Source organism: Rhinolophus sinicus, chromosome 1, assembly GCF_057876585.1.
Source record: "Rhinolophus sinicus isolate RSI-liver-muscle chromosome 1, RSI-T2T, whole genome shotgun sequence".
In the NCBI taxonomy this organism is placed as follows: domain Eukaryota; kingdom Metazoa; phylum Chordata; class Mammalia; order Chiroptera; family Rhinolophidae; genus Rhinolophus; species Rhinolophus sinicus.
This window is the reverse complement of record NC_142501.1, coordinates 135,265,619-135,288,355: the sequence shown is the minus strand read 5'-3', so window position 1 is coordinate 135,288,355 and position 22,737 is coordinate 135,265,619. Positions and strand designations below refer to the sequence as shown.

General features: G+C 35.6%; 1 protein-coding gene across 13 annotated transcripts in view; it reads right to left on the bottom strand.

The window, feature by feature from the left end:
- Window positions 1-22,737, bottom strand: part of FRYL (FRY like transcription coactivator) — a 241,156-nt gene that overhangs the window by 59,853 nt on the left and 158,566 nt on the right. For 12 of the 13 annotated variants that reach the window (XM_074324663.2, XM_019741013.3, XM_019741016.3 and 9 more), the window contains 12 exons: window positions 19,815-20,010; window positions 18,800-18,924; window positions 17,186-17,243; window positions 14,815-14,906; window positions 12,079-12,251; window positions 10,313-10,473; window positions 9,664-9,774; window positions 8,694-8,848; window positions 8,274-8,373; window positions 6,800-6,968; window positions 3,742-4,001; window positions 2,352-2,492 (listed from right to left, as the gene is read on the bottom strand). In XM_074324663.2, the coding sequence (XP_074180764.2) occupies window positions 2,352-2,492; window positions 3,742-4,001; window positions 6,800-6,968; window positions 8,274-8,373; window positions 8,694-8,848; window positions 9,664-9,774; window positions 10,313-10,473; window positions 12,079-12,251; window positions 14,815-14,906; window positions 17,186-17,243; window positions 18,800-18,924; window positions 19,815-20,010 (1,741 nt within the window). The remainder of the gene's footprint in view (window positions 1-2,351; window positions 2,493-3,741; window positions 4,002-6,799; window positions 6,969-8,273; window positions 8,374-8,693; window positions 8,849-9,663; window positions 9,775-10,312; window positions 10,474-12,078; window positions 12,252-14,814; window positions 14,907-17,185; window positions 17,244-18,799; window positions 18,925-19,814; window positions 20,011-22,737) is intronic. The other variant, XM_074324654.2, reaches the window with a different exon arrangement.

Genomic DNA, 22,737 nt, shown 5'->3' with positions numbered 1-22,737 from the left:
AAAAGAGAAAAATTTCAGTTATATGCATTATATGTATCTTTCTCCATCCTTTTAACCCTTCCTACTCAAAATGTGGTCCTATCAGCGTAGGCATCACCCAGGAACTTGCTAGAAATACAGAATCTCAGCCCCCTTCCCACCCCCCACCCCCAAATCCAGAACTGGAACAAGGACACAGACATCTTAAAATAAGCTTTATCATATCATACCCAAGTCTCAAAGCGGTTACCCACTAATAACTGACTTCCGACACACAGCTCTTCATCTCTCCAACCTGCTCTACTTGCTAATTCCCTGTTCTCAAGTTCAGTCACCTCTGACCATCCCAGTGTTCATTCCTGCCTTGGTGCCTTGTTCTGACTGTGAAGACCTCTGAGTTGACACTGCCGACCCCAATCCTGTCAAGTTTTCGAGCCCTACCCCCACCCCAACTCCACTGCCTTCTCCATGAAGCTTTCACCTACTTTTCACACCCAGATCTGGGTTGGAATTCCAGTTCTATTAAGTGGCACAGCAAAATGGCTGTGTGGCTTTGACGAAGCTACTCTTCTCTCTGCCTTGTTCTATTCATCTGTAAAACTGTGGTGATTTTACCAAACTCACAGATTTTTTTCTGAGAATTAAATGAAATAATGTAGATGAAGTGCATGTGTCATGCTTGGCCTATAATAAGTGACTCAGAAATGATAATTAAGAAATTATTGTCTTTTAAAATGGCTCCTTTTAAATTCCTCCCAAATGGTTCAAATTCCTCCCAAATTCAGGTTATTATAACCCGAATTTCATCTTGGCTTCTTGGAATTATAACTTTATGCCTGTTTCTAGTTCCAGTCCAACTCACTCATTCATTCATCTAATTAGTGGGCACATTCTCAATGCCAGACACCTTTCTAGCCTCTGGGAAGATAGCAATGAACCAAATAGCCAAAAAAAATCCTGCTATTAAGGAGCTCACAATCTACTGGATTGACTGACACCAAAGTAATAAGGAAGTAGGTAAAATGGCTGATGGATGATGGTAAGTGCTAGGAAAATCAACAAAGCAGGGGAAGGGAAAAAAGAAGAGTGTTGTGTAGAGGCAGGGCATTTGCAGTTTTAGATAGGATGACCAGCACAAGTCTCCATGAGAATGGACATTTGATGGGTACTTATGGAAAAAGAGGAAAAATGCGTGCAAAGGGCCAGGGGTGGGTGGGCCTGGTGTGAGAGCAGGGCAGCGAGGGGCTCAGCATGGCTTATGGGCAGGGAGCCCGAGGAAGAATGTTTGCAGATGTGGTCGGAGAGGAAACTGGGATCACGCTCTTCTGTGCCACACACCTGCCGTGCTGCTCTTAGTGCTTCTCGGTGACATGCCTTCAGGAACAATGCTTTCAGTAATCATGTTAACTGGGGAAGTGCGGGGTCAAGCAAAGCTATTAAATAGTTTGTTTAAAGTGGGATCTGTCAGAACTCCAAGGGCAACGTTGTGCAGACACAGTCTTCTGTGGAACATACTTTCAGGAGATGCTGCCATGTGATTGACAGCTGTTTCTACATATCCACATGTGTTTGTGTGCATAATGAGTCTAACCTTCATGTTTGATCATTTCATATTGTTCTCTTGAGGAGATGTAAGGATTGCTTCCTTCCCTAGAAGGCCCAGAGTGTTCAAGTCTTCATTGTATATCTCTTACTGGGCTATCCCTTGCTTCCCCAAGTGTTAGGCACAATCCTAGAGGCACTGAGATCTCACCGTCTTGCTCTAATATCCCAACGCCAGCTCCTGCCTAACAAACTATTTTTGTGGTCTCCACTTCAATGTCACTTTCTCTCCAATATCAACTTTTATCCTCCCACACATCTGTGGTTCCGAGGTTATTCACTCTCCATTCTCTGCAATTTTCATTTGCAGACGCTATCATACCTGCATTTTATTAACTTACTGATTTATTCATTTAAGAAATAATAAAGAATAAATAAAGTCCGTATCATCCATCAGATTATAATGCCCAGAACCTAGAAGAGCGCCTGTCCTGTAACAAGAGTGCCTGGCCAATAATATTTATTAAATGAATCAATGAGTAAATCTATGTGCCATTTCCTGACTGTCCTCATCGTGGCCCTACTTTGCCTCTGCGGGTCTACTGATGCCCATACTCTGACATTACAAAACACCATCAAATAAATATACACACACACACATGCATACATAGATACACACACATATACTATTTACACACATGCATACATATATATACACACTCATATACTATTTATACACACACACATGCATACATACATACACACTCATATAGTATTTATATACACACACACACAATGTTTTTTTAAGTTAAATGAATCTGAATACATACGTAAGGCAAGAGGCTTGGTTCACTATTCACTCCGCAAATGCTGATCAAAAAGTGCAAAATTATTTTCAGGTTTTTCGGCCAGCCATCTGCAAGTGTGGTCCACACATTCTCCATCTCCGACCAGGCCAGTTCATCACCATACTATGTGTAGGAAACCCAACACGTACTTCAGTAATGACTGTCTGTTACATACCAAACTTACCACATTATGGAATGTTTTTATAGAAAGCTTTTATCTTTTCAATACTTTAGAGGAATAATCATTTCTTTCAACAAATCTAAATATAATTACACATGACGTTTTGGTCAACAACAGTCCATATATACGATGATGGTCCCATAAGATTATAATGGAGCTAAAAAATTCCTATCACCTAGTGACATCGAAACTGTCATAATGTCCTAATGCAACGCATTACTCACGTGTTAGTGGTGATGCAGGTATAAACACACCTACTGTGTGTTGTATAGAAGTATAGCACATATAATTATGTACAGTATATAATACTTGATAATGATAATAAACGACTACGTCACTGGTCTATGTATTTACTATACTATATTTTTTATCATTATGTCAGAGTATACTCTTTCTACTTATAAAAATGAGTATGCCGTGTTATGCCAGCATCAGCCTCAAACATCTTGTGTTTACTGCACCTCTTGGTTGCAGCCTTTTCTCCTGTTCTTGATTTAATCTCGTGTTGTTTTGTGCAGTAACGTGCTGTACAGGCTGGTAGCCTGGGAGCAATAGGCTGCACCATACCTAGGGGTGCAGTGGGCGGTACCATCTAGGTGCGTGTAAGCACACTCCGATGTTTGCACAAGGAGGAGATTGCCTAAGGATGCATTTCTTGGAAGGAATCCCTGTCATTAAGCTGGGCATAACTGTAACCACATACGATTTGAGCCCCCTCTCAAAGGCTTTATATATGATAAAAACTTTTCTAGAGAAAGGAATTTATAGTGCATACTGTGTTTCCCCGAAAATAAGACCTAGCCGGACAATCAGCTCTAATGTGTCTTTTGGAGCAAAAATTAATATAAGTATAGTATAGTATAGTATAGTATAGTATAGTATAATGTAAGATATAAGACCGGGTATTACATTAATTATATTACATTATACTATACTATACTACATTACATTATATTATATAAGACCTGATCTTATATTGTAGTAAAATAAGACTGGGTCTTACATTAATTTTTGCTTCAAAGGATGCATTAGAGCTGATTGTCCGGCTAGGTCTTACTTTCAGGGAAACACGGTATTTGTTTGGTTTGCTCATCACAGGAATATCTAATCTCCTCATATATTTTGAACCTTATTTACTCTTCCTAACTCAGTAACTCGGTGCAGCAACTACCAACACAAAACTCATTTTACCTTTGCTGTCATGTACATCAGATTGTTCAAAACCATTGCAGTGGCTTGTGGGGATCCCCAGCCTTCTCCTCGTAACCAGCGCCTGCTAGTCACCATAAGTTCTCGGTCTTTTAGGGAATCATCTTCATCTTCATCATGTCGCCTTGCGATGGGCAAAGGTTTTAAGTCTACCAACTCGATATTGTTGACCCACGGTAACAGATAGTGCAGCATTACCTGCCTCCCAGCAGGGTGAGCCGTCTGAATTCTCTGGCTTATCTCTGTAATTAGCAACAAGCCCACAGAGGGAATAAATGATATAATTTTGCTTTCCTTTGATGTGTAATTAATTTCAACATCTCATCCTTAAAGAACGGGAAACCAAATTTTACTCATTACGTTTAAAAATTGTAAGTACTGTTTCTCCTCTTAATAAATTTGACCTTGATGATATCATAAAGTAACAGCTAATATATATTCCCATTCTTACTTTTTTATATAAAATACCTTTGGTGGTTAAGATAAATAAATGTTTGTGCACTGTTGGTAGGATTATAAAATGGTGCAGCCACTATGGGAAACAGTATAATGGATTCTCAAAAAATTACAAATAGAACTACCTTATGAACTAGCAACCCCACTCTTGGTTGTATGTCCAGAAGAACTGACAGCAGGGTCTCAAAGACATATTTGCACATCCATGTTCACAGCTGCTCTATTCACAACAGCCAAGAAGAAGTAACTCAAATGTCCATCAATGGATGAATGAATGAATGAATGAATGAACAAAATATGGTATGTATACATAACGGAATACTATACAGCCTTAAAAAAGAAGGAAATCCTGTCCCTTGCTACATGGATGAACACTGAGGACATCATGCTAAGTAAAATAAGGCAGTCATAAAAACAAATGCTGTGTGATTCCACTTACATGGGAAGTAGAATGGTGGTTACCAGGGATTGGGGGGAGGGGAAGGCATTGTTTAGGGGGAGAGTTTCAGTTCTGCAGGATGACATGTGTTTGGAGATCTATTTCACAACAATGTAAATATACTTAACACTGCTGATTGGTAGTTAAAATGATTAACATGGTAAATTGCGTAATATGTGCTTTTACCACAATAAATAAATGTAACTGTATGATAAAATAACTTTTATACATGGATTATTTAAAATGACCCATAAAGGATCTCACATATTTTGGTTCTATCTAGGGGAGATTCCTATGATGTATCTGTTACTTTTACATTCACCTCATTTCATGCTCATGACAAACCTAAGAGGTGGACACACTCAGAGTAACTTGGCTAAGGTCAAAGATCAGGTGGCAGAGGATTCAAATACAAGGTTGATTCCAAAGCCCAGGAGTCTTTACATACTATTTAAATTTCCGTAAGTCACTTTAAATAAGAATCTTCTTTCTCTTCAATTCCCCTTTTTGTCCATATTTACTTGTACTTATTTACTCAGTAGAAGGAGTGAACACGGAAGCTCCGTGATTTGGAACTTGGCTCTGGAATTGCACACACCAGTTCTACCATCTACAAGCTGCCTGACCTAGGGCCAACCTGTCAACTGCTGATCCATAATTTATTATTCTGTAAAAAGAAGGTAACAGAAGTAGTTGCCTCATGGAGCTATTGTGCAAATTCAATGAAGTGCTCAGTCCAATGCCTTGCATATAGTTATGCTCAATTCTAACTTTTTATAAGAATCCCTTCCATTAGTCCATCAACACTGTTGCCTCCAGCTTGAAATATTAGACCTAGAGCTCTGAAAGCAGTTGAATGAAGCGATCCTGACAGGGGAAGAGTCACTGTGTGTGGGAGCTGGGTCATGGCGGTATCAGCTGTCATGCTGAGCGAGTCCATGACCCCTGGGACCCAGCTGGTCTCCTCTGCTTTTGTACAGGAGCCTCTAAAAGAAGCCGAGCAACAGCAAAATCAGTGTTCATGCTGGCCACAACATTCTACTGATGACAACCCATGTCCATCTTGAAAGAGCTGTCAGGACTGTGGGAGTTAGGAAAAAGGAAGGGGCATGGTTGCTGCCATCTACCAGTGCAAACCAAACAGGTCAACTACTTTAAGAATTGAATGCTAGGAGAATTTAAGTTGTTTTATCCCCACTCAGGTTAATTAGGGATGGGAAACAAATCATTTTTGTTTCCTGCTGAAATAGGCACTATGGAAAGATGCCCAAAGGCGGCAAAGGCCACTAAGTCTGGAGCCCAAATGAAAGAAAGGAGCCACAGCAGAACCCCGTAATCCCCTGGCTACCAATTTGGGGGCATGTCCGGTACTGAGATGAGAACAAGATCTTGCTGCAGGTGGAAAGCTGAAAACTAGCTGAGTGTCTTTTGTGTTATAATTTAAACTTTTCAGTTAAAGGATAAAGCCTTATGGGGGCACTTACAATAGTGTGTTCATTAGGCAGAAGGTTAAATGCGATACACCCCAAAATTGTCCTAAATCTGAGTCCTGGGAGACCCAGACAGATATGACATCTTGCCTGACACATAGCCCTGATAATTCAGAAGCCCTGGCAGGAATATCTGTTGGCCCCAAGTACAAGAAACTGGGCCAGAAAGCACTGTGGGATTCTAGCAGGAGTTTTGCTCAAGGCAGTGCAGGACCTTTCCCTGTGCTTAGCGGTTTTTCTTACAGAAAGAAACCTGTATTTTAATCCCTGCATTATTTTAAAGGCAGGCCAGTACACAAGATAAAACACATACTAGAAGATTCAGAAAGTTCTGTATCTACTACAGAAATATGTTTAAGTTGCATGTAAAGCCCCCTCCTACTTTATTATTATTTTTTTCATTTTGCTGGGGTGGAGCAGAGAAGGGAAGGCAAAGTGAGAAAAAGTGAGAAGCCCTATAAAGACTTCATTAATAAGACATCTAAATATCATGATAGATCAGTAGTAAGAGTTCTTATTAAAGAAAAAAAATCTCTATATAAAGACACGTTTTGTTTTGATTCACTCTCAAATTTCACACGTTTAAAATTTCCTAAAAGTAGTTTAGAAATTTTTGCTAATAAAGAAAAACGATTAACCAGTTAAATGATCATACCTGAGAATATGGCGAGAGTCAGCTCAGGGTATGCCCGTGCTAATTCCTCAGACAACTGATAATATGAAACAGAGTACAGATGCGGCAGAGGAGACAGCTGGCTGAGGACTCCATCTGTTCTCTGAACCTCCAATTTGTGAGCATAGCGAAACATCTTCGGTTCCAGGATCTACAGGAATGTAATTCCACCAATTTAAGATTTTATGGCTCTTCTAGGTTTCAGCTATAATTAAAAAAATAAAACCTTTTCCCAAGAAACATTCAAGTTTAAAAATTATATAGTTGTGTGTGTGTGTGTGTGTGTGTGTGTGTGTATATATATATATATATATATATATATATATATACACACACACATATACACACATATATATGTGTGTGTGTGTATATATATATTAAGGTATTTCACATGTTAATTTCTAATTCCGAGAAATATTTGCAAAAGACCTTTAACTATTTGCAAGGCTTGGGTTCAATAGCAATGATTCCGTTAGTAGCATAGTCTGAAAATAACTACAGCAACTTAATATACAATTACTTGAAAGAGATTACCACTTTCCAGTTCAAAAATATGACTATATAAAACATGTATAAGTGAAAAAAAAATCTTCAAACAGATCTTGGTTAACCACAGAATAAATGTGAAGTATAAGGTAAAAATTCTTCTGACATTACATTTATACTATGTAAAGAACTACACTACTGAACCTTCTGTTTTTAATTTTAGAAAATAGTTTAGAACATTTTTATTATAAAACATTTGCACATTCACATGTACTTATAAATGTGCTCCTGATAATAAAAATGAAAACATATAACTAAATAAACCATACTGAACTTTCTTCTTAATTAATAAATACATTAGGGTGTAATTCCTAAGATGATCCTCACCAGCATCGGTACCACTTCAAACCCTTTGGAAAAATCAGTATCTACGCGAATCCCATTTTTAACTCTTGGTTAAAAGTAAAGAACCTCGTCCTATTATCAATTAGTTACGTATTGTATAATAATGATATACCCATGCGTGGCTAGTTAACTTCCTAGGTTATGTTTCTCAGTCTAACAAAGAAAAATTATATAAGGTTTTCAATAAAAGAGCTAAGTACTTTTCACTTGGTTCTCAAAAAAAAAAAATCGGTTGACATTCTTATCTGTTGAACAGAAATAGTCACACACACACATAGGCCCTAACCACTCAATTTTCATACGTACTCTTACATGCACACAGGTGCATGTGGGGGTAATATACATAATCCCGCTATAATACACTTCGGAACAGTTTATATTACTTATAGACTTCAATGACCCATATCATCTTTGTCTTCTACTTCTAATGACAATCAGGAATTGACATCATACCTTACTATTAAAAGGAATAGCTGAGTATTAATATACTTTTGAGGCAAGAATAGATTATCGTGCTTCATTAAATCCCAAGTAAAAAAATTTTAATTAGCATTTGTTTACAAACCTGTAAAAGTTGCATAGCAACTTCGTAGATACTTCGAGAAGAATCAGCTGCTTTAAACAGTATCAGATTTAGGAGCATCACTGTGTCACACTGATAATCCCTAGGGACAAATTTTACAGGTTAGGTGAACAATGTTTAGAGGCTTTCACGGAAGTTAATAAATGTGATATACAAAGGGCAAGGATGCAGTGCAGACATATAGCTGCTACGCCGATGAGGTGACTGGCTTTTTGTTTTTGTTTTTTTTGAAGGTTAAAGGTACAACAACAGATGCATGGTGATTACTATCCCTATTTTGGTTAAATTTTGTTAGAGCTTAAGGAAAGAAAATAATGCTTTCTTACTATTTCTGAATTTGAAAGAAAATATTTTCTTAAAGAAGAACCTAAAATGAAATATAAAACACAATATCTGGAGTACCTGTTCTGGAATACATTAGCTATGGCTTTAAAGCAGCCAGCTGCCACCCTCTTCGAACCTGTGTAACATCGATCCACAGCCCAATACATCAGGTTGCTCTGATCTGGGTTCAGCTCCAGCAGTAATGTAACTGCTTCACAGCCCAACTGATGAACCTAAGGTCACAAATTGCCCAGGATACAGAGTTATATATATTTATATATAGGTGTCTACTTCCCGACATTTTACTAAAATAATATACTGCATATGATTATTGTATTTAATCACAAAACTCTTGTCTCTTTTTGTTCAACTCCTTTGCGTTTTATTCAGCCAGCAGAAAACATGACATGGGTAAATTAAATGTAGTCTTTTGCTTTTTACACAAGACACTCAGCAGTACCATTCTCTCCTCCAGGAAAGCCCCGAAGGCAGTTGATGAATATGAACACAGATTAAATGCTTTCAGAAAAGTGAGTTATTAATCTCTCCAGTTATTTTGATCAAGCTTTATTCTTGTTTTTGATAACCCAATAGAAAAATTATTCTGAGGGGGAAAAAATGTAAGTCCTATTTTAAATTGTGAAGTCTGCGTGTGTACAGTATGAGAGTACAAAGGGCAGGGAATAGGGAGGGCAGAACAGAACAATTAATTGGAAAGTGGTCAAAAAAGAGAAATTAAACGTAGCAAATAACATGTTTCTTCTTTGGAGCTCAATATATTCTACATAATTTTCAGACTTAGAACCCCATTGTGAGATATATACACTCCGCTGCTGTATTGATCCTATACATAAAAGGGAAATTAAAATTATCAAATGAGTGTAATAAGAATTAGAAATAGATTATGGCATCCTATTTAATTTTACATAACAGTGTTATCATTCTAACCTAGCTAATTTAAAAAAGGCTTGTTTTCAGTGGGCCATACAATAATTACAAATAATGCAATGACTTCTTATGAAAGTTTAAGGAATTATTAATTAATTACCTTTTTGTCCAGAGAGTCCAAAATATTATCCAACCATTTGTACAAATAGCCATCTGATGAAAGTCCTACATTATCTGCAACAGGGCCACAACACAGTACAGCAGACATAGCCTTCGAACAATAATATTAGAATTACATTTAAAACATTTAAGAGGTTAAATGTTGTTTGTTTGTTTAATGAGAAGAGGCAAGATAGTTTTACTTATGTAGCCACAATATCTTTAATTTTTTTCCTTACAAAGAAAAGCGTAATAGCTATTTTCAAAACTAGGTAATTTATTGTGAATAGCAAGTATCATGATGCAAAATTAAACAGAAGTTTGAACAGTACTGGAAGAGAAGGAATAAAAGACCAAGAGAAAGCACTTACGTAGAAAAAAATAGGTATTCTTTGAGGTGATCCTCAGCTCTTTAAGAAAGTGGTATTCAAATTTTAGATAGATCTCTGTAAATTTTTGCATTGTATTTTATGTATTTTAATAAACTTATGGTATAAATGTTTGAATATGGCAGGCAATATATATTCTAATACTCTCAGGTACTCAGAAGAAATCCCTATCTTTTTTATAATGCTAAGCACTGAGACAAAAACATTTAATTACATGCTTAAAAAAAATAAGAAAGAAAAATCAGATTTCCAAGTAAATACCTTTAGTGCGCAGTACTGATGTCTATTAATTTGCATATTTCTATCACTGTATCTGTCCAAGGGAGTAAACATGATGCTAAAAGGACCTGCCCAATGACTAAACAGCATAAACAGACTGTGACGAAGGCTCTGTTGAGGAAAAATACTTCTTCTCTGGTGCACTGTAAATAAAAAACAGATGGAGAAACAAGTCATTTCCATTTCTTTTCTACTTTAATATGCGTGTCAACTTGCTACTGAATATGTAATACTGTAAAAAAGAAAAGTTTTCATTTTAACTTAACAAAAATCTCCATAGTGATAGAAATCATTTACATATATGCAAATCACAACAACAACGATGCAGTCGATGTCATCATGTAGCACATTCTGTGCGATACAGCATCTCTGCAAGCAGAATTTCGTGGCAGGCTCAGTGCTGCCTGGAGGCAGACACAAAGCTGGGGGTGGGGGGATGGGTGAGAATGGGTGGGGAGCAAGAGGGCAGCAGGGAGGACCCTGCCCCTTCCCTGGCTGTTGCTGGCTGCATGGTAAGTTTGGCTAAGGCGTTAACAAACACACCTCTGGGTCTTGGTTCATTGGTAAGAGAGGGCTTTTAACTAGTGAAGTTACGTTTAAACTCTGTATGTTTTCAGCAGTGCAGCTATCTTTATAAAAGGATCCTACATGGAATCTTGATATACAAAACAAACTGAAGGGAAGCTGATCTTTTTGAAGTCAGATGTGACACCTGGAGTCCAAACCCACTCTGCTGCCTCTTGCTGATGGTACCAGAGGAGAAGCAACACAATGTGAAAACCACTGGTTTAGAAGATCTCCAAGGATTTTTTCCACGTTAAAATTCTATATTCTACAAGTTCTCTGCATCAATCCTTGGTGAAAAAACGCAGCAGTATCAAAATGAACCAATGTGGAAATTGTAGACAAGTGATTAGTAATGGACTAAAATTATATTTTTACATTGATGAGCTTCAGATCAGAATATTTAGAAGGGAAAAATATGTTTTTCCTCTAAATGACACAATTTGCCCCAAAAGTTAAAAATAGGGTTGCTGTAATTGAAATTCGTGTACGTAAAGAGGTGCTTATATAAAATACAACTATGCTCTTACTTTAAAAGTCAACTGTTTGAAAATAATTTTTATGGTAACAAAACATCTTTATTTTTTTCCAGAAAGAAAAAGAATTATTTGTATTTACATTGTATACCAAAAACTAGAGTCACATTTTTATGTCTTTATACATAAAGAATTTATGACATATTGAAATACGACTGCATATATCTGTATTTCTAGTGCCTAAACCAGCACCTGGCACGTGGTACGTGCTCAACAAAGGCACACATCTGTTGAAGGAATCAATCAATAACACTATATCCTTGTTATGCTTTACATCTATGGCCTACCCCCTCTCCATTATTCAAAAGAGCATCTTGTTAATTCTGTTCTCAATTACCATTTGGAGCATTACGTTCTTTGCTCACTGCATCTAGAACAAGTTTGTACAAAGAGCTTATTCTATTGATTTCTTTAAATTTTTGTGTTAGTGCCTTATCGTTGAAAGTCTATGCTGGGTTGCTTTTTGATTTCTAATCACTGACACTAATCAAAGGTAAAACAAACTCGTGCCATCCATGTTATGCTGGCACATTTTTACAGCATGCTTACAAGTCGCTTTATCAACTTAGAATACAGAACCTCAGGGGAAGAAAAAAATGCGATGTTCCCTTAATATTCAATAACGGTTTAAGAAACTGAAAATCATACCTGGAACATTCTGAATGATATTCGCCACTAAGGCACTAAAATGGCATCGTATATCCTTCAGTGTGTCAGAGTCTTTTTCATTTTCTGCTTCCAGGAGTTGTCTAGTTAAATCTACATACTCCAATAAAGTGTTGTTGAGGAAATGTGTTTCATTATCAAGGCCACCACTTGCACTGAAAGTATTAAAGAAAATAAATGATAAAGAAACTATAAATCAAAACAATTTCCTAATAATCAAAATCAGAACTTTCAATGGTCATCGTTATGTGCAACGTAACATTCAAAAATTAAATGAACACAATTTGGGCTTACTTAGATATAAAAATAAATGGTGCTTCTTAATCAAGGACTGCTACTGAAATTTATATTATTCAATTCCATATCTAACTTTAACTATTCTACGTGCCAATGTTATTTCATCTCTGTCAAATCATAAAGCTTTTCAAAATAAGGAAATAAGGAGGCATATGGGCTAGGGAGGATCAGTTCAGAAAGGTAGAGAGGATGTACTGAACTATACATCCTCATAACTGCCATGCATCTTCATATGATGCCTTTAGCACTGTCTATCAAGTATCCATTAGGTATTTATTCTCAGCAAGATTACCTGACAGGTATTATTTGGGATACAAAACCATAAGGGAATTCAAGTAAGACTGTTGGTTTTCAAATCTTCTGTCTAGACCTATGGAATTGCCTCAAGAAGCTCTGTAGTAAGATTCTCCTTGAGGCAAGGGCTCTGTGACTAGAACTAGAAATTACTGACTGGAAGGGGGTCATTTGGTTAGAGTCAGAAATCTTGGATTCTTGTCTTGTTTCGTCAGTGATTAAGCATGTGACCTGTATCTACCTTAGAGCATTTTAGTAAGATGATAAATGAATTACTATATATGAAAGGCCCAATAAACTATTAGTGCTACATAAATGATCAGATATTACATTTATATTTATTTTGGTCAGCTTTTCTTTTTTATATTTGAAAAGTACTTCTAAAATACATGATTTTAAAAGTAAAATTAACTTTTTTACTAGTTGTGAATAGTTTCTTATAAACATCACAAGGGTACTGCAGTACATTAAAAATATCTGCATGTAACTAACAATAAAAATATGTTGAATGAATTCAGGATGAAAATTTTTCCTTTATTCCTTAAACAGATGTTTTTAAATTCTGGGTCATGACTGATTAGTGAATGGTAAATGAATTTAGTAGATTGCAACCTGACCCAAGAATAAAACCTTCATTCATTTAACAGTTATTCATGAACTACCTACAATGCACATACGGTTGATTGGGTGAATAAAACAAATATCCCTGCCTTCTTGGTATTCAGAATTCATTTTTTTTCTTTTTTCTTAACTAGGGAAATAAAATGTCCATAACAGCAATAACCTTATATTCATTTCTCTTAAAAAAACAAAACCAAAATACACAATTATATTCAAAACCATACTGTTCAACAATGAGTTTTTGCAATGCAATTTTAAAGATAGCAACATCTTGTAGTTCCCCAAAACAGTACCATTCAAAGATTCTTCATTCACTAACACTACATTAAAAGCAACCAGGAAAAAAAAAAAAAGATTCAGATATGTATTTGGTTAATTTTTTGCATCAAGCCCAGCAAGTTTCAAATTTATTTTTCTTAACTTGAGCTGTTTTGTTTTTGTGAAGGGCAGAAAAAAGAATGAGGTTTCTTTTTTCTTTATTTTCACTTGATTTAAATTTACTATTAAGAAAAGTATACTAATGGTTTAAATTCTCTTAGATTAAAGCTGTATTTCAAAAGCACCTGTCAAAAACACTTGATGCTAAACTATGAACCGTGTTAGGTACACTAAGAAATAATCAGGACAAATGCTTAAGTAACAATACTATACTTGTTTGATGATCAACGTATCTTTCTCTCAAGATCTCTTTTCAGTGAACTTTTCTTGGAAATGGTCAGATCCATTTTTGTTCCTCCTTCGATGATCAGGCAACACCATTACCCACTTTGGAAATAGTTATTTCTCAACCAAAGTTGATGATGTTGTCCTCAGGGGGCTGGTCTTAGTGTCAAAGCCTTTACTCTAGCAATAACCCCAGGTTTTATGTTTGTATTTGTGAGGGATGAAAACAGTTAACAATAATGTTTGTGGATTTCATATTTTTTCCCAGCAGGATAGATTGATAGTTGATTGGAATAAATTTGCAAACTATATTATGTCAAGCCTTCAAATACATGATTTTTAAATGTCCTGAAAATCTTAAAAATGAGGTAAGACATAGTTAAATAGGTCACAAAAAAAGAAGCTACTGTCTAGATTTGCCTAGATTACTACAAATATCCAACAAATATCAAATATCGTAGGAACATTATACCCATCTTTTGCCTGAAGCAGACCAGTACTAGTGGTGGATTTTTCATTATACTTTTTAGCCATTAGTTAATGTGGTGGATGCACCTTTGACTGGTAAATAATGTTGATAGCGATGCAGACAAGTTTTTGTTGCAAAGGTCCTTTTTTGTTTTTATATAGTTCATGAGAGAAAAAATACATTCCCCAATAATTTCAAAGTTTTAAAAATCAAAATCCGGGGTGGTCGGTTAGCTCAGTTGGTTAGAGCGTGGTGCTGGTGGCACCAAGGTTGCCAATTTGATCCCCCCATGGGCCATTGTGAGCTGCGCCCTCCTTTAAAAAAATTTAAAAATAATAAAAATAAAAAAATAAAAATAAAAATCCAATACCAACCTGTGACTAATGACACCAGCATCTGCCAGCAACTCAAATATTCGTACCAGTTGTACTCGTAAAATATCTCGACGCCTGCGCCGTTTCATATTCTATTCCAAAGATACAAAGATATTAATTAAAAACCCTTCAGAGAAGTTGACAGAAAACTTACTGGTGTAACTTGGAAAGAATACTGTGAATATCTTAGAGTTTTGGGGCTTATTAAAATTATTTTGATTATGCAGTGTAAATTTTGAGCACTCCAGTAGCTATTGTATCAAAGAGATATGTGTGGGTAAATGGAAATGAACAAGCCAAACAAAATCACAAATAAAAGTTTCAGTAGTGATACCCCTTGTATGGGGAAAAAATAAAATTCTAGTTACTTTTAAGTGATTTGCTAGTCTGAGAGATGTAGAAGAACTGAAGAAGTTAGTAAACTGTTCTCTTTGAAGTGACACACACACACAAAAATCCTAAGATACTCCCAAAAACATGACAGAAGGGCAGAGAAAATATCACAAAGGGGACTGAAAAAAAACCCAGATTTTGCTCATGACCGCAGTTTTCTACTTAACAAATAATTCTGACAGAAAAATATAAATATAAACCAAAACAAAACATCTTTGATCGTTATGGTAATAATAACAATGATTGTCTTACTAGGGTCAAAGTTTTAACTCCTAGAATAATAGCTATAACAACCTGATTCTGCTTCTAACAAGATCTCATATAGTAGTAAGATACAGATCGCCAATAGAGCACTATATTCTACAACCCATTATTTCATTTATGATGTAGTTTTCTAACACAGAGCAATTTAAAATGTATTTATTAGTCTTTCACTTTCATGTCCAGTGTCTAATTTTCTGCGTTCCACAAGCAGACCAATTTGCTGATAACCAATTCATTAAATTTACTAGATTTTTTAGCTCTTTATGAAGTTCTTCACAGACTTTGAGAATTTCTGTAAAGTTATGGTTGACCTGTTTTCATTTTGTCGTCATAGAAAGATTGTTAGTTTAAAGTTCTCACAATGTAGCTTACATTCAGGGCAATTCACTGTACATATCTATTCATCTGCCATGATGACCTTTGCTCCCTGAAATTTAGAAGTATAGATACTGCCACTTAATTTTGTTTCCAATTCCAGTTTCCTCTAATAAACCACCCTGCACTATTAACCGACATGATCACTCTGAAACGAAAATCTAATCAGTTACAAATGGGGTACTATCACTATTCTATAGGGTTGAATTAAAGACAGGGAGTGAAGAAGCACAGATGCTATTTTAAAGTCTTTAAAAGAGTAGCTATTATCACCATCTCCCTCTCCTGCTGAAATTCCTCAGTGGATCTCCAAAATTAATGGCAGTGATTCTCAGTGTTCTACATCAGACTCATCTAAAGTGCTATAAAAAAAAAAAATTAAAAAAAAGATTTCTAGGCTCCCCTCTAGAAATTCTTATTCAATAGACCCAGGAATCTGTCATTTTTAGCAGGCTCTCCACGTAATTTTCAGATGCCAGTGCCACATGGGGACCACTGGTGTCCTGGATAAAGCTGAAATAAGACACCTTTCATGAGATAGCTCTTATCTTGCTTTCCAGTCTAATCAATCACTGTTCCCCTTATATAATCACACAAAAGAATCTGCAATGTCTAGATTCTTTTATAAAGTTTGCAAATGCTGTTCCTCCACCTAGAATGGCTTTCTCTTGCCTGTCCACTGGGGAATCATCATTAAAAATTCACCTCTAATATCAGTGCTTCTCTATAATGCCTTCACTTACTCCACAGGCAGAGTTGGAGGCTTTCTTCTCTTAGGTGATAGAACCCCTCATCTACGACTTTATTCCTGTGTGTACTACACTATTGTAATTATGATTTAGGTAGCTGTCTGTTCCACTAGACCTGTCGTTTTCTAAAAGCTGCTTAGAAGCTGACAGTTATCTGTAGATTTGGGGATCTAGACCTGGGATTGGTAAAAGTATAGCCCATTACTGCCTGTTACTGTAAATAAAGTTTTTAGAATATGGCCACACCCATTTATTTAGTAGTCTAAGCAGCAAAACTACATAGCTGAAACAGAGACAGTACAGCCCGCAAAGCTGAAAATATTTACTATTTGGCCCTTCACAGAAAAGGTTTGCCAACCCTGATCTAGACCTGTCTTCACAAGCAATTCAACATCTGTTTTACATGTGTTTCTGCATAAGATCCCCTGTAGGGGCAAAAAGAGTTTTGTATGTTTTTTAAAATGTGGAAAACTGTACTAAGCAATCTTTTGCTTATTTACTTCTGAATTTCTGTTGGTATAATGTGTAGAATAAAGAAGACAAGTGTTTGTCATGTAAATATTTAACGATAAGAAAACCACACAGCTTACCTCTGGCCTTCTTTCGAGTGCTTCTTTAATTATGGGATGCAATTCCTCTATTAGTTCCCTAGAAGAAAAATGTTATATTATACATTCTTTTAATTAATAGCTAAGCAGACATAATCTGACATCCAGTGCAAATATGCAAATATTAATATAAAGAGGTAAACTGATAAGTGTTAATCCTAATCCTACTGCTTTAAACACTTCTTTTTTTTTTATTATAACACATGCACATGTTGAACACTTAGAAAGCAGGAGAAATGGTATAAGCCACTTATTTTAATTTGTAGAGATAAGTACTATCAAGATTTTTGTTCAATCATTTTGCAGCATACATACATTTTACATAATTGAAACCCTTTCGTATAGAAGATGATATCTTTTTTTAAAATTTACTTAAGACTAGCATAATAGCTTTCATATGTCATTAATTAATTCATACTATTCTAAGGGTAGGACACCATAACTTTCTTAACCATTTTCATTTATTACTGATTCATTTTTTATCTAATTTTTAGTATAAATAATGCCTCAGTAAACATCTTTGTACATCAATCTTTGTCTCTTTCTGATGATTTCCTTGGGATTCTTACAAATGGAATTAAAGGCTCAAAGGGTATGAACTTCATGAGCATAATAATTTTATCTTTGCTTCTATCCTGATTTTAAAATGAAAATATGCTCATTGCAGAAGATTGAGAAAATACAAAAAGCATAAGAAGAAAATAAAATCCATCCACAATTTTATCATCTATAGAAAACTACTACAGACATTTAAAGTATTTGACTCAGAATTGTTTCTATTTATGGGAATTTGTTTTTTAAGAAGTTGAGATCATTTTTGTATTCCATTTTTTCTATTAGCACAACAGTATATTTACTTGTCATAAAATAATCTTCCCAAACTTCATTTACAATGAATGCTAACCCACACCTAGAGACATATTGCAATTTATTACACTATTCTTTGTTATCCATGTTATCTTGGATCAAAACATCAAATACCACCTCTTATCAATGGAGGACAATCTTCAAATAATAAATTCAGGGCACAGCAGGCAATAACCAAGTAGAATCTCAAGCAAAAATGAGGGAGTTAATTAATATCAAAAATATCAAGAATGATATATTAAGTTGGTACAAAAGTAACTGCAGTTTTTGCAATTCTTAACCTTTTAAACTGCAATTACTTTTGTACCAACCTAATAAAACATGTATATAAATATTTCTTTTAAAAATAGTCTAATTCTCTTAAACAAGAAGGGGAAAAACTGCAGTTTTAACCAATAGATCAAGATTATATATAGAATCACTATGTAAATAAATTGGGTAGGAAAATATTAGAGATTTGCACAGCGTTTTATTTCTAGAGCATATTTATACACAGTACATATTTGATTCACATAATAATTTTGTGAAGAAAATAGGGTAAATCTTATTTATTCAATCAAAATGGGGGAAAAAAGACTTCAATAAATTAAATTACCTGTTAAATGTCACATGGCTATTTAACAGTAGAAAGACTGATATGCAGCTGTCCTGATAATAAGTATTCTATCACACCTTCTCTCTTAGGAGCCACATTTACTTTTTTAGGGCATAGAGAAAACAGAGAATTACCTAAAAGCTCCTGGGTTGGTCCTGCCAAGGCCTAGGACAAGGGACTCTGTGATTTCCATGCTCTCAGAGCGCATCATTGGAACTATGTGCTTAAACAAGGATGAAGGGGATGGGATTCCAATAATCTGGAAAAAAAAATATATATATATTTATAGCACCTACTAATGATAGCATATCTGCCTAAATAATTTGACATTTCAACAATATTTGGTCATTTGGTCAAGGACAATGGATACATGAAATTTTAGAATGAATGGTGCTTCAAAATTCACCTGTGGTATACAGAACCCGAAAAGCTTAAGTAATGAGTCCAATGTCTCATTGCAAGATCATTAACAGAACTGAGCTTTGCGAGTCTCTTAATTTCTTACAGCTACTCACCATCATATAACAGGCTGACTCCCATCAACAAATAGTCTATGTCTTTTGATCCGTACAAATGAGAACAAAATTACTTCCAAAAGAGTCATCAGTAGTAAAGTTAGACACCCAGGTAGTTAGGCGTTCTCAATTTCCTTCAACCACCTCATACTCTTTGGTGTCGCATCATGAAGACTACGTCATTTCAAGTATCATTTGTATCACTACATAATTTAGGGAAATTCTAAAAAGATTTAATTATTTATATCACTCCTTTTAAAGAATACTGAGAAGTATGAGAACTATAGGAAATAGAATAAGGGAAAATGGGTGAAAATTATTGCAGTTTAAAAGGTTTAAAATAATTGAAAAAACCGCAATTACTTTTGCACCAACCTAATACTTAAAACACATTCATTCTGATGAATTTAACGAGCATGACCCTTTTTCCCTGAAGACAAACTATACATACAATTGATTCCAACTAGGAATCCATAAAAACAGAAACGGGATTTCTTAAACTCTTTTTTTCGTTATTAGTGCAAGTAATGAATCAACTTTTCAACCAAGTTAACTTTACAGTCCTGGAAAAGAACTTCTGAAACATTACTTCTATGGTGGCATTCAGATTCCGTGACAGATGTAGAGAGCTTACTTTAGAATCAATGCTATAGCCACTGTCAGGGGTAGACGCCAGCGTCTCAGGAGGAGAGCACCTCACAGACCCTGCAGATGCTGAAGAGGACGCGGACGTTGTTGCACTGCAGCAAAGGAGGAGGTAATTTCTCCACAGACCAACGTAGGAGTCACTGCTTGTGGTAGTATTTACTTTCTTAGCATTGATGGGGCTACTGAGGGAAAAAAAAGGAGAAACAGGTAGATATAAATAATACAACATGTTTTAAGAACTTTTTTTTTTTTTTAGCTAATGCTAAATTTCTATCAGTTTAGGGGAGATGGTTAGCATAAAGTTTTCATAACTACTACTATTAATAAATTTTTGTGGAATGATATGATATAAATGAATAAAATATTAGGCTGAAAATTAAAACACGTTACAGGATCATTTTAACATTCTCGGTTATTCCTGTGACCACAGTTAATATTTATCTGGCCACATTTTGTAACTAATTATACATGCTCAATTCAGAAAAAAAGTAAAAACAAAATGAAAATCACCTTTAATACCATACTATATATTCTCTATTCACCTTTGATTCACATACATGTATACAAATGCATGAATGTATCTTTTAACATAAAAATTGAGTAATTTTCTTTTGTTTTATACCTGCTAATTATGCTTAACATATATTTTAAACACCTTTCATGGAAATTAATATACTTTCATGACATCATTTTTGATGACTGCATGCTTTATATCATTATAGAGATTATCGTAATTTGTATAGCCAAACTTTCACTGTTTGACATTTTAATTAATAGCAATTTTTCCCTATTACACAATACTATATATCTGAATATATGCTTAATTATAATAAAAATTTAAACATTTTCATGGGTAAATTCCTGTAAATGGAATTGCAGAGTCAAAAGAATATCCACATTTTTTTTTTTGTTTAAAGACTTTATTGGGGAAGGAGAACAGGACTTTATTGGGGAACAGTGTGTACTTCCAGGCCTTTTTTTTCCCAAGTCAAGTTGCTGACCTTTCAGTCTTAGTTGTGGAGGACGCAGCTCAACTCCAGGTCCAGTTGTCGTTTCTAGTTGCAGGGGGCACAGCCCACCATCCCTTGTGGGAGTCGAACCGGCAACCTTGTGGTTGAGAGGACGTGCTCCAACCAACTGAGCTACCCGAGAGCTCAGCGGCAGCTCAGCTCAAGGTGCCGTGTTCAATCTTAGTTGTAGGGGTTGCCGCCCACCATCCCCTGTGGGACTCCAGGAACAGAACTGGCAACCTTGTGGTTGAGAGCCTGCGCTCCAACCAACTGAGCCATCTGGGAGGCAGCTCAGCTCAAGGTGCCGTGTTCAATCTTAGTTACAGGAGGCAGAGCCCACCATCCCTTATGGGACTCGAGGAGTTGAACCGGCAACCTTGTGGTTGAGAGCCCACTGGCCCATGTAGGAATCGAACCGGCAGCCTTCAGTGTTAGGAGCATGGAGCTCTAACCACCTGAGCCACCGGGCCAGCCCAATATCCACATTTTTAAAGCTTCTGTCAAATTTCTGTCTTTAAAGATTAGACCAATAAAATATTTTGGAACAATTTCATAAATCTTTCCAAACACTCAACTTCTCTTGGGATTAAGGACTGTGGGCAAAACCAAAAAAAAGGAAAAATACTAATAGATAGTCTTTGCTTTAAATAAATTTATAATATAGTAAGACAAGTAATGCACACACACCACTTCATTAATTCATCAACAGTGTCACAGTATGTAAGAAAATGTTCAGAGCACTTGTGACAGCAGTAAAAAACAAATAAACAAAAAAAACCCAGAAAACTAAAACCTATGAAAAACCATTACCATCGTGTTTGCTGGGGGAGATATACAATAAAAAAACAAATAAAACAATGTCAGATGGTGCTAAGTTTGATGAAAAACAGAGCAACAGAAGAGCTAGGAAGTGGGACTTATTTAAAATATGGTAATTATGGTAAACTTAAATAAGATAAGGTCATATATGTTATACAAGGTGGCAAGTGTCAATCTTCATTAAAAAAATAACATCCAATATATGCTACCTGAGAATCTACACAGATATATAATTAGCATGGATATACAAAGCTACCAAAAATATATATATATTCAAACCCAAAAGAAGGAATGATTATTGTGGGTAGGAGATGTAAGCGAAGGCTTTAAGAATATTTGTGCAATTTGAGATGTGTCAGATATGGACACATTCTATAGCAGGGGCTATAGAAAACAAATTCAGTTTAGGTTCGTGTGAACAAAAGCTCTTAGAATGGAAACAGAAGACCACATTTAGTGAACTCTGAGAAGTTTGTATTGGTTCAACATAAGAGCACATGAATACCACTGATTTAAAGGAAGGAAAAAAGTAGACTGGAACGAGGGTTGGAGAGCTTTCCAACAGAGCCTAAGACATTAGGCTCATCCAGGTGTTAGGTTCATATGCGCAAGTTATATGATGAGAGGACTCATTCTATGCAAGGTGATCAATGGCATACTAGATACGGTGAAACCAAAAACTGAAACTTAGGTTCAAAAATTCTCTTCCATATTTAAGGACAAGAAGAAACTAACTGCAGGTTATAATGACACTGGTCAACATTCCATCACATTTTATCAGTTACTCCAAATCTTTACTATTATCCTCAAAACTACAATCCAATTCCACTATCCAATACATCTAAATCCTATTAGCCTATGGGCTTCCTTATAATGTCATCAGGAAAATAAGGTCATTGAGATTGGTTTCTCTTTACTTCTCATCCTTTATCTACAAACGTATCTATATTGATCTTCCGATCCTTTCCTCACTAATTCTTTCATTCAATACAGATTCATTGGACACGTATTAGGTACCAAGCACTGTGGAATTAAGTAAACTAATAATCACAACTTGGTAAGATTAGAACACGAAAAGGA